The following is a 13,057-nucleotide window of genomic DNA, read 5'->3' on the forward strand; positions in this document are numbered from 1 at the left end:
GACATCTTCGGGGATCGTGCTCTGGATCCACCATTGTTTTCCATCTACGACACTTGTCATGGAGCCAAGCGCTGTATGAAATGTCCTGATCTGTAGATTTTCTGTAAGGGTGGGTACATCGTTCATGGCTTTAGTCCAGACCTCCTGCGGGTTACGTATGAGGGTGGAGCACCTATCTTCTCCAACGTCTATCATTGCTCCATACTCCACCGCTATTTCTCCATTGTTGGTGAAATCTTCAGGTGTCTTGGTTCCTCTTTAAAACCTCTTCTGGCTTTTCTAAGTCTTCTTATCTGCAGAGACTCATAAGATTCTGATCTGGAGTGAACACCCCAGAAAATCTCTGGGCTCCTTATATGAACCATGTTTCTCCAGAACCGGAAGTGTTCTGCATTCTGTAAATCCTTAGTGTCTATTGAATTGTGAACCGTAGACCTCAGCGGAGTACAGGAAGAGAGGCGGCACGTGCGCACTGCGCGCACCGTCTCCTCGTGCAGCTGATCGGCGGGGGTGTCGACCCCATTTTGGAAACTACACCCCTAAAATAATATATTAAGGGGGGTGCTAAACACTTGGCTGTGAAAATGAAAAGTTTTGTTTTTTCCAATAAAGTGTTGCTTTAGCCCAAAATTTTTCATTTTTTCACAGGGGCTAATGTAGTGTACGGGGACTGTAATGCCCGTCACTACGGAAGGGTCACTTGTGTGCTGTCGTCCCCCTTATTTATGGGGAAGTTGGTATAAGTCGTCTTTATAAAATGTAATGTAATGTAATGCTATGTATTTCCCTGTTACTGTAAAATGTGCATGTGCAGGCCTGCTAGGGGTATCATTCCAGCTCTTAGTCACTAGAGGGAGCTAGGGAGCCCTAGTCTATATAAGGCCCAGTCAGGGAAGGGAAAGTCAGTCTAAGGTTGATAGTCTAGTCTAACCAGAGATTAGACAATGTCAGAGTCAAGTCCAGGCCTGAAGCCTGCGGACCAGGAGAGGGTAATGCAGTCCCTGTAACCGGGTTCCAGATCCAAGGAGAAGGTTCCCCTCCTGAATTCATATCTGCAGAAGCAGGAACACTACAGTTAATGAGCCTGAGGAAACTGAGAGAGAGACAGAGGCAAGTCAAGAAAAGCAAGAGGTACTCAAGACAACAGAGGAGGTACTTGATAGAGATAAAACCAAGGATATACGCCAGAGCTAGGGCATTGGACCTTGGAGAAGAGTTTCTATGTTCCAGGATCAGTCAGGAATAGAGTGCAAGCTGCCTGTACTGCAAGTCCTGTGTTTAACACTCTAAAGTCACCTTGCTATATATATATATATTGCCTGCATCAACTGTATTGAAAATCAACTGTCTGCAAAGGAACTGCGCTTCCGTCAATGTCCCTAAATGATGACTACTAAAGTTTGAATTCTGTTTTAACATCACGTGGTTCCTCAGTTATTCCTGCTATCAGCAAACGGCGTGCCACCGTTTAATTGGCACTGGCGTCACGAACATTTCTCATCATCACCTGCCCTTGCAGAGAGTCAGCCGTCTCAGGTTAGTGTCTATTGCACTACAACACCCAGGAACATTTCTAAACCTAACTTGAGTACGCTGCACTAACAGGAGAAAAAGCTCCCCATAATGTGTTAGATACTTTATCCTGAATATAGCAACACCCCACATGTGGTGGTAAACTTCTGAGGGGGCACATGGCAGGACTCAGAAGGGAAGGAGCGCCATATGTCTTTTGCAGCACAGATTTTGATGGATTGGTTTACGGGTGCCATTGGTTTTTATTTTTTAAGTGATCGTCTTATGTAAGGGCTAATTTTTTTGCGAGATGAGGTGACTTTTTCATTGGTACCATTTTAGGGTACATAAGACTTTTTGATCGCTTGGTATTAAACTTTTTGTGAGGCAAGGTGAAATAAAATGGCAGTTTTGGCATCGTTTTATTATATATTTTTTTTCCCTACGCCTCCACAACGGCAGTAAACATGGAGATTATCCCGCCTTCTCAGGGACAGGAAACAGCTTTGTGGATCAGCCCATATAAGGCCCCCTCCCTCTTACCTCTCCAGTTGTTTTCCTGTCCCTCAGAAGGTCAGGACTTGCCGGATCAGTCACGCGCCCAGCCTTTTCGGTTTGTTATCCCGGCTCTGGCCGGAGGGCTGAGGCAGGGGATAGGGTCGCGGAACTCTGCAAGAAGTTCCTCCTTCCCTGTGGTTTAAGCCCAGCGTTGCTGGCCACCCCGGGCTTTGGACCCGCGTCCAGTGCGGACCGGCCCTGTTTCTGCGAGCCGGGGGAGCGTTCCTGGGCCTGGGAGCGCTCCCCACACATTTCCCCTATGCGCGCGCGCCGGCAGTTGAATTCTATGTGACGTCGGAGGCCGGCGCGTGACGCGAGGGGGGGCGGAGCATAATGTCGTCATCAGTGGGAACCAGGAAGTAAAGGAGCGCGGCTGCCGGCGTTCCAGGCAGCTCCTGCGCTCTTCTCCCGAGAATGTCCCAGCAAGCTGACGATTCGCCCAGGCGGCCCACAGATTCCTCCAGGCCCTCTAGCCCGGTAAGCCTCCTCCCATTACTAAATAACAGGGTGCCTTATCCTGTATGGGGGTCTCCTTGGTGGTGGTTCTTTACCCTTCTCTTTAGAGACTAAGGATAAAACTTTCTTCTCCAATTTTGTGTCTCTCAGGGTAAAGAATCCTCAAAAAAGGATCCACCCTTGAAGAAAAAATGCGTAATGTGCAAGAAATCGCTATCTGGTACATACAAGAAATCTATGTGCCAAAAGTGTTGTGACAAGGTTGTGTCAGAGGAGACCCCATCTTTAATTGAAAGTCTGAAAACCATAATCAGAGAAGAAGTGGGTGCAGCTGTAGAAGCTAAGTTATCTACATTGTCTCCCAGACCATCTATCTCAGGAGCCATAGTCTCTAATGTGCATGACTCTGACCTGGATGAAGGTGAAATTTCCTCTGGGTCTGACTCGGATATTTCAGGTCAAGCAGGCGGTAAACCTCTCTGTTCAGTTGAGGAGACGGATTCCCTTCTGAAAACTATTAGGGCTACAATAAGCCTGGAAGAGCCCAGAGAACCCCTTTCAGTACAGGACCAATTGTTTGCTGGATTAGGGGACAAGAAAAAACGAGTCTTTCCCGTCCACCCTAACATCCGGGCTTTAATACACTCAGAATGGAGAGACCCTGAGAAAAAACAATCCGCCTCTAAGTGGTTAAAGAGAAAATACCCTTTCGCGGAAGAAGATTCTGTGGCCTGGGATAAGACCCCTAAAGTAGATGCCCCAGTAGCAGGAATCTCCAAAAAAACTGCCCTTCCATTTGAAGACCTCGGCCTTCTGAAAGATCCGATGGACAAAAGATGTGAAAACCTCCTTAAAAAGATGTGGGAATCCTCTACGGCCACTCTAAGACCAGGGATATCTGCAACTTATACGGCGAGAACCCTGGGCCTTTGGTTGGGACAGTTGGAGGAACATCTAGAGTCAGGCACTCCACGAGAAGAAATCCTAGCTTCTATACCTATGCTAAAACAGGCCGCTAATTTTATGGCAGACGCGTCAGCAGACATAGTGAAGCTTTCAGCCAGATCTGCTGCCCTCTCTAACTCTGCTAGAAGAGCAGTATGGTTACGCACCTGGTCCGGTGACACAGCCTCCAAGAACAAGCTGTGCACTCTGCCATGTGAGGGAGATAGGGTGTTCGGTACGGCCTTGGACGACATTCTAGAGAAAGCTTCAGATAGAAAAAAGGGCTTTCCTACAGAATCAAAATTTTTTCAACAAAGGCGGTCCTTTCGGTCCCAGAACCGGGGTAGGCCGGACCAAAACAGAAGGGACACTAGACCAGCCTGGCAGTCCAATAGGGGTAAAGGCAGAGGGTTCCTGTTTAACCCTGACAAATCGGCCCACACCTCTACTCAATGACGCCCAAAGCGTAGTGGGAGGAAGACTGTCCCAATTCTATCCTGCCTGGGTAAATATCCAGGCCTCTCCATGGGTTCTGTCAGTCATAAAAAAGGGGTACAGTCTAGAGTTAAAAACCTGCCCACCAGACAGATATATGGAGAACCCTCGTCCGGGGGAGATAAGCCAACAAACTACACCCTCCCTCCTGCAGAGGAATGTAAAGATCTTGTCGGGCAACTCTACAACAGTGGAGTACCTGAACAAACAGGGCGGCACAAGAAAGCTATCGCTAGCCCTGGTGGTGAGAAAAATCTTCAGTTGGGCAGAAAAGAATATTCAGTCCCTTTCAGCAGCCCATGTGAGAGGGAAAGAGAATCAGGTGGCGGATTTCCTCAGCCGGGACCGGCTAAACGCAGGAGAGTGGATACTAAACCCTCAGGTATTCAAGCAGATCTGTTCCAGGTGGGGAACGCCGAAGATCGACCTGTTCGCCAGAAGAAAAAACAAACATGTTCCGAATTTCTACTCTCTGGCAGTGGAAGATCAACCCTTAAAGGTGGATGCGCTCTCGGTACCCTGGCCACCAGTCCTGTTATATGCATTCCCACCATTCTCCCTCATACAGCGGGTCATAGCAAAGATTTTGGAAGAAAGAGTACGAATCATCCTGATCACTCCATTTTGGCCCCGCAGATCATGGTTTCCGATCCTGAAGATTCTAGCAGGAGAAGAATTCTGGATCCTCCCTCCTCGCCCAGACCTTCTACTTCAGGGTCCGGTTTCTCATCCTCAAGTCACCCAACTCCGTCTGACGGCCTGGAGGCTGAAAGAAACATCCTGAGGAAAAAAGGTTTCTCCGGGAAAGTGATCTCCACCTTACTTCTTAGTAGGAAACCGGTCACCTCGAAAATATATCTAAGGGCCTGGAAATCCTTTCTGCTCTTCGGGAAGGATAAATACGACCCGTCAGGAGAACCTCAGATGTCCCTCATACTGGACTTTCTCCAAGCAGGGTTGGATAAAGGCCTCGCAGTAAGTACACTAAAAGTTCAGATAGCAGCCTTGAGTGTATTTATGGACTGTAAACTGGCTAACATGGAAATAATAAAAAGGTTTTTTAAGGCGGCCGTCAGGATTCGCCCTAGGTTAAGATCCCTAGTGCCTCCTTGGGACTTAAGCTTGGTACTATCCAAGCTTATGTACCCTCCATTTGAGCCAATCACAGATATACCCTTAAGAATTCTTACTCTTAAGACATCATTCCTGCTAGCCATCACTACGGCCAGAAGAGTAGGCGAAATACAAGCCTTTTCTATCCTGCCTCCATACCTTTCCATTTCAGACGACAGGATCACGCTAAAACATGCTCCAGAATTCCTTCCGAAGGTAGTCTCAAAATTTCACTGCCAACAGGAAATTATCCTTCCCTCCTTTTGTTCTCAGGCAAAGAACGAAAAAGAGAGACTTCTTCATAACCTGGACGTCAGGAGATGTGTCCTCCAATACCTGGAAGCCACTAAGGAGATTAGGAAGACTAATCAACTTCTAATTCAATACCTGGGCATGTTGAAGGGAAAAGCGGCCAGCAAGACTTCAATATCAAGATGGATCAAGTCCTGTATCTATCTAGCCTACCAGACAGAGGATGTTCCTCCTCCACCGTTTCTCAAAGCTCACTCTACCAGGGCCCTAGCCACATCCTGGGCCGAGGGTGCTTCAGCTTCCTTAGAGGACATTTGCCGTGCAGCCACATGGTCCAATCCATGTACATTTTTTAGACATTACAGATTAGATGTTTCTGCAAATAGGGATTTAGCCTTTGGGCGGAGGGTCCTATCTGCAGTTGTCCCACCCTAGGCTGTTATCCTATGTTACTTCCTCCATGTTTACTGCCGTTGTGGAGGCGTAGGGAAAAGACTTACATTACTCTTACCGGTAATCGTTTTTTCCCTTTAGCCTCCACAACGGCAGGAGGAATTCCCCCCCAAAAAAAAAAAAAAAAAAAAATCTACTATATATAGATATACATTATTTAATACGTATAAATACTTATGTGTATATTCTATTGATGAAATATATGTTCTTCTAAGTTAGAGCAGACTGGCTCTGATATTTGTTACTTTGTTCTTTATTAAACCTTCCTTGCATTTATCTCTGAGTACTAGGTTACTAACTGGAGAGGTAAGAGGGAGGGGGCCTTATATGGGCTGATCCACAAAGCTGTTTCCTGTCCCTGAGAAGGCGGGATAATCTCCATGTTTACTGCCGTTGTGGAGGCTAAAGGGAAAAAACGATTACCGGTAAGAGTAATGTAAGTCTTTTAATTCACAGAATTCCCCTGAGGGGGCATATAGTGTGATACTTTTATAGAGCAGGTTGTTATGGACGCGGCGATACCTAATGTCTATCATTTTTATTTTTGTTAAGTTTTACACAGTGAAAGCATTGCTGAACAGAATAGGGTAGGGGCTCATTTTTTGCGGGGTGAGATGATGGTTTTGATTGGTACCATTTTGGGCTAAATACGCCGTTATGATTGCTTGATAGAAAATGGCTTTTTTGCCTTTTTTTTTTTCCCCTATTTTTTTATAATTATTTTTTTTTACTTTATTTTGGGGAAAGGACTTTTTTTTTTTTTTTTCTTGAAACTTTTTAAATTTTTTTTGTAAAACTTTCTTTTTATTACTTCTTGTTTCACTTTATTTTTTGTCCCACTCTGGGACTTCAACTTTTGGGGGTCTGATCCCCTTTACAATGTATCATGATACTACTGTATAGTAATGCTTTGGCTGTAAGTGTATTACCAGTGTAATACACGGGGATGGATCTCACACGAATAGCATCTGGCTGCCTTCCCTGCTATCGGGTCCCCGTCACAGCAGCGCGGGGACCCGATGGCCACCCCACATCCGGCAGGATACCGCACGGGCAGCGCGACGGTTAATGTGCCAGCATCGGTGTTTTCACCGATCCTGCAGCATACAGCAGGGGTCCAGCTATCAGTGACTGCCGGACCCCTGCCGCTGATCGGGCGCAGCAGCTCCTGCACCCGCCTGATCAGAGCACCGTACGGCGCTGGGATTTCTGTCCCAGTTACCAGCGCCGTACATGTACGGTGCTGGTATCCTAAGGGTTAACTGCCTTTTTTGGTCCATATAATCTGTGGGGTTATTCCCCTTCTCTCAATTTTGTGAGAAGGTTCCCTCCCGATCGGTGGGGGTCCGACACCCCACACCCCTGCCCATCAGCTCTTCTGCAGTGGCTCAAGCGTTGGACGCGTCTGGTTACGGTGCTGAAGCGAAAGGGAGCAGCGCGGCAGAAGTTCCAGAAGATCCTCTGATGTTTTCTGCCGCGGTGGTCCGGATCATCCCTGGTAGCCGCTGTGATCGAGGACCCGCCACTAAACGATGGCAGATCGATGAGCTTTATCTGGTTTTGGAATTATGGTCATCAAGGCCTCGTTATTCTGCAGAAATCTCATCAATCCATGTCACATGTACGGAACCCAGAAGATGCCTCCGCTCCTTATATACTGCCCCAGACCTGTGAGGAGAAGCCTACTTACCTCAGGGATCTCAAGTCTCCCGGAGGTTCAGGGAGTCTCCCGCTATTAGATAGCTGCTCCCTGACACCCGCATGTGAGAGAATATATCGGAAAGGTTCACTGACAGCAGAGCAGAGAAATAAGAGAAGTGACAGATGACAGAGTTTACATTACAGGTTGAATTAACCCTTTAGGGTCAAATTGGCTTCTCAAGGAGATCTATATGTTAAAGGCATCCCTTCTTCTGTCTCATTCAGTAGCTACAGAACTATTGAGAGAGATGGATTTTTTTTAAATACATTTAACCCTCCATTTTAATTATATTATTTACCCCAGTGTTAATTCATCACCCCGATGCTTGTTTTTTTCCTACAGTGGGGCAGATAATTACACACAGGGTTTTAAAGAATAAACTTCCTGACTCAACCAAGAGCCGACTCAGCGAGTGAATGGAAGCATCCGCGCAGGCGCATTGCGCAACCTAAGCTTCGGTTCACTTGCTTCTTGTCATCTCAGCGAATGAACCGATTCATGTGAAAGATCCGGACTTCCCATCTCTAGTTTACTCGCAGTAAACCTTTCCGGCAACCTGTAGCAGTGTCCACTTCTCAGCGCGTGCGCACAGTGCAAGAAGAAGCCGATGCCAGCAGTCCGCAACGGCGCATCAGGCTGAGCCTGTGCGCACAGGCGGGATCTCAAAGCGGGAGGAGGGGGAGGGGGAGGAGGGGGAGGGGGAGGGAGGGAGAGGGAGAGGCGGCACTGAGGAGTAGAAGGCGGCGCTAGGCACGAACGGCGATGCGTGCGGCCGGGCACCCTGCATCCACAGACCTCCCCTGCTTGGGCACCTCAATTCAATGATTGACAGGTGAGTAAAACCAGTTTTTCTGCAGAATAAAGGCACAAATAGCTTTTATAAGGCCGCCTTAGAAATCAGAATGCTGCTGCCCTGGACATGAGCAGATGTTTAGCTCACAGGGCTTCTAGGTGGTGACAGAATCCCTCTAACCATATACAGGGTGATGAGCCCCGTCCTCCACACCATAGAGCACAGTGTGCGGATACTGCAGATGTTTACCTCACAGGGCTTCTAGGTGGTGACAGAATCCCTCTAACCATATACAGGGTGATGAGCCCCGTCCTCCACACCATAGAGCACAGTGTGCAGATACTGCAGATGTTTACCTCACAGGGCTTCTAGGTGGTGACAGAATCCCTCTAACCATATACAGGGTGATGAGCCCCGTCCTCCACACCATAGAGCACAGTGTGCAGATACTGCAGATGTCTGGAAAATGTAATAAAAAGTTTGTGAAAGAAAAAAAAAAGAACCTCCCTGAAATGAGTTTTTGCAGGTTGGGATGTCTGTTACCTGCTCCCAGTCACTCGGCTCTGGCTCAGTGGGTCCCGGCTGTCTTCACTGCACTTCAGCCCCCCATGAAAACTTCCAAACGGGGTCACATCCAGAATCCCTCTGTAATTGTAATTCTAGAATAAATCCAGGCACAATTCTATTCTCACCCTCAGTTGTCTTGTCCCCTGTATCCTCATTCTTTGTATCCTCTCTCCCTGTATTCTCACCCTCCGTTTTCTCACCCCCTGTATCCTCATCCCTTGTATCATTGCCCCCTGTATTCCCAGCCTGTTTTCTTGCCCCCTGTATTCTCCCCCTCGGTTCTCTCGCCCCCTGTATTCTCCCCCTCGGTTCTCTCGCCCCCTGTATTCTCCCCCTCAGTTCTCTGGCCCCCTGTATTCTCCCCCTCGGTTCTCTCGCCCCCTGTATTCTCCCCCTCGGTTCTCTCGCCCCCTGTATTCTCCCCCTCGGTTCTCTGGCCCCCTGTATTCTCACCCTCGGTTCTCTCGCCCCCTGTATTCTCACCCTCGGTTCTGTGGCCCCCTGTATAATCACCCTCGGTTCTGTGGCCCCCTGTATAATCACCCTCGGTTCTCTCGCCCCCTGTATAATCACCCTCGGTTCTCTCGCCCTCTGTATTCTCACCCTCAGTTTTCTCGCCCCCTGTATTCTCACCCTCAGTTTTCTCGCCCCCTGTATTCTCACCCTCAGTTCTCTCGCCCCCTGTATTCTCACCCTCGGTTCTCTGGCCCCCTGTATTCTCACCCTCGGTTCTCTGGCCCCCTGTATTCTCACCCTCGGTTTTCTCGCCCCCTGTATTCTCACCCTCGGTTCTCTGGCCCCCTGTATTCTCACCCTCGGTTCTCTGGCCCCCTGTATTCTCACCCTCGGTTCTCTGGCCCCCTGTATTCTCACCCTCGGTTCTCTGGCCCCCTGTATTCTCACCCTCGGTTCTCTGGCCCCCTGTATTCTCACCCTCGGTTCTCTGGCCCCCTGTATTCTCACCCTCGGTTCTCTGGCCCCCTGTATTCTCACCCTCGGTTCTCTGGCCCCCTGTATTCTCACCCTCGGTTCTCTGGCCCCCTGTAATCTCACCCTCGGTTCTCTCGCCCTCTGTATTCTCACCCTCGGTTCTCTCGCCCTCTGTATTCTCACCCTCGGTTCTCTCGCCCTCTGTATTCTCACCCTCGGTTCTCTCGCCCTCTGTATTCTCACCCTCGGTTCTCTCGCCCTCTGTATTCTCACCCTCGGTTCTCTCGCCCTCTGTATTCTCACCCTCAGTTTTCTCGCCCCCTGTATTCTCACACTCAGTTTTCTCGCCCCCTGTATTCTCACCCTCAGTTTTCTCGCCCCCTGTATTCTCACCCTCAGTTTTCTCGCCCCCTGTATTCTCACCCTCAGTTCTCTCGCCCCCCGCAGGCTCAGGGCTGGAGGTGGTGCTCATGTCCCGGGAGCAGCAGGTGATGTCCGGCTCCTCCGCTCGTCTCTTCTGCATCGTTAAGGCTCCGTACTCTCTGCAGGATAAGCGGCTCCTCTGGTCCTGGGATTTCCAGCCGAGATTTGGATCTTTCCAGAACCTGGTGAATGTGTCCGGGGATGGCGGGCTGTCCTGGGAGGAGAACGCCCCCAGATTTCAGGGGGCAGCCCAGATCTCCATAGTGGGGCATACAAGCACCCTGAAGATCTACCCGATACAGCGCCAGCACCACCAGGGGGCATACCGCTGCCGGGTCCAAGTCCTGAGGAGAGACGCCTCTGTGCCTCACACCTCAGCCTCTTCTATTGCCATGAATGTAAATGTCCAGTTACCAGGTACGTATCACACGGGACAGGATTAGATACACAGCAGACTGTATCACACAGGATAGGATTAGATACACGGCTCAGCAGACTGTATCACACAGGATAGGATTAGATACACAGCTCAGCAGACAGTATCACACAGGATAGGATTAGATACACAGCTCAGCAGACAGTATCACACAGGATCGGATTAGATACACAGCTCAGCAGACAGTGTCACACAGGATAGGATTAGATACACAGCTCAGCAGACAGTATCACACTGGATAGGATTAGATACACAGCTCAGCAGACAGTATCACACAGGATAGGATTAGATACACAGCTCAGCAGGCAGTATCACACATGATAGGATTAGATACACAGCTCAGCAGACTGTATCACACAGGATAGGATTAGATACACAGCTCAGCAGACAGTATCACACAGGATAGGATTAGATACACAGCTCAGCAGACAGTATCACACAGGATAGGATTAGATACACAGCTCAGCAGACATTATAACACAGGGTAGGATTAGATACACTGCTCAGCAGACAGTATCACACAGGGTAGGATTAGATACACTGCTCAGCAGACAGTATCACACAGGATAGGATTAGATACACAGCTCAGCAGACAGTATCACACAGGATAGGATTAGATACACAGCTCAGCAGACAGTATCACACAGGATAGGATTAGATACACAGCTCAGCAGACAGTATCACACTGGATAGGATTAGATACACAGCTCAGCAGACAGTATCACACAGGATAGGATTAGATACACAGCTCAGCAGACAGTATCACACAGGATCGGATTAGATACACAGCTCAGCAGACAGTATCACACAGGATAGGATTAGATACACAGCTCAGCAGACAGTATCACACAGGATAGGATTAGATACACAGCTCAGCAGACTGTATCACACAGGACAGGATTAGATACACAGCTCAGCAGACAGTATCACACAGGATAGGATTAGATACACAGCTCAGCAGACAGTATCACACAGGATAGGATTAGATACATAGCTCAGCAGACTGTATCACACAGGATAGGATTAGATACACAGCTCAGCAGACAGTATCACACAGGATAGGATTAGATACACAGCTCAGCAGACTGTATCACACAGGACAGGATTAGATACACAGCTCAGCAGACTGTATCACACAGGATAGGATTAGATACACAGCTCAGCAGACAGTATCACACAGGATAGGATTAGATACACAGCTCAGCAGACAGTATCACACAGGACAGGATTAGATACACAGCTCAGCAGACTGTATCACACATGACAGGATTAGATACACAGCTCAGCAGACAGTATCACACAGGATAGGATTAGATACACAGCTCAGCAGACAGTATCACACAGGATAGGATTAGATACACAGCTCAGCAGACTGTATCACACAGGATAGGATTAGATACACAGCTCAGCAGACAGTATCACACAGGATAGGATTAGATACACAGCTCAGCAGACTGTATCACACAGGATAGGATTAGATACACAGCTCAGCAGACAGTATCACACAGGATAGGATTAGATACACAGCTCAGCAGACAGTATCACACAGGATAGGATTAGATACACAGCTCAGCAGACAGTATCACACAGGAGAGGATTAGATACACAGCTCAGCAGACAGTATCACACAGGACAGGATTAGATACACAGCTCAGCAGACTGTATCACACAGGAGAGGATTAGATACACAGCTCAGCAGACAGTATCACACAGGATAGGATTAGATACACAGCTCAGCAGGTAGTATCACACAGGACAGGATTAGATACACAGCTCAGCAGACAGTATCACACAGGATAGGATTAGATACACAGCTCAGCAGGCAGTATCACACAGGATAGGATTAGATACACAGCTCAGCAGACAGTATCACACAGGATAGGATTAGATACACAGCTCAGCAGACAGTATCACACAGGATAGGATTAGATACACAGCTCAGCAGACAGTATCACACAGGATAGGATTAGATACACAGCTCAGCAGACTGTATCACACAGGATAGGATTAGATACACAGCTCAGCAGACAGTATCACACAGGATAGGATTAGATACACAGCTCAGCAGACAGTATCACACAGGATAGGATTAGATACACAGCTCAGCAGACAGTATCACACAGGATAGGATTAGATACACAGCTCAGCAGACAGTATCACACAGGATAGGATTAGATACACAGCTCAGCAGACTGTATCACACAGGAGAGGATTAGATACACAGCTCAGCAGACAGTATCACACAGGATAGGATTAGATACACAGCTCAGCAGATTGTATCACACAGGATAGGATTAGATACATAGCTCAGCAGACAGTATCATACAGGATAGGATTAGATACACAGCTCAGCAGACAGTATCATACAGGATAGGATTAGATACACAGCTCAGCAGACAGTATCACACAGGATAGGATTAGA

At 48.2% G+C, this 13,057-nt stretch overlaps 1 protein-coding gene across 1 annotated transcript in view; it reads left to right on the top strand.

The window, feature by feature from the left end:
• The window catches only part of LOC120994311 (immunoglobulin superfamily member 3-like), a 32,759-nt gene that overhangs the window by 13,419 nt on the left and 6,283 nt on the right, over window positions 1–13,057 (top strand). Inside the window, exon 6 of the mRNA XM_040422776.1 lies at window positions 10,224–10,616. Coding sequence (XP_040278710.1) covers window positions 10,224–10,616 — 393 coding nt within the window. The remainder of the gene's footprint in view (window positions 1–10,223; window positions 10,617–13,057) is intronic.

The sequence above is a fragment of the Bufo bufo genome, chromosome 3 (assembly GCF_905171765.1).
Source record: "Bufo bufo chromosome 3, aBufBuf1.1, whole genome shotgun sequence".
Lineage (NCBI taxonomy): Eukaryota > Metazoa > Chordata > Amphibia > Anura > Bufonidae > Bufo > Bufo bufo.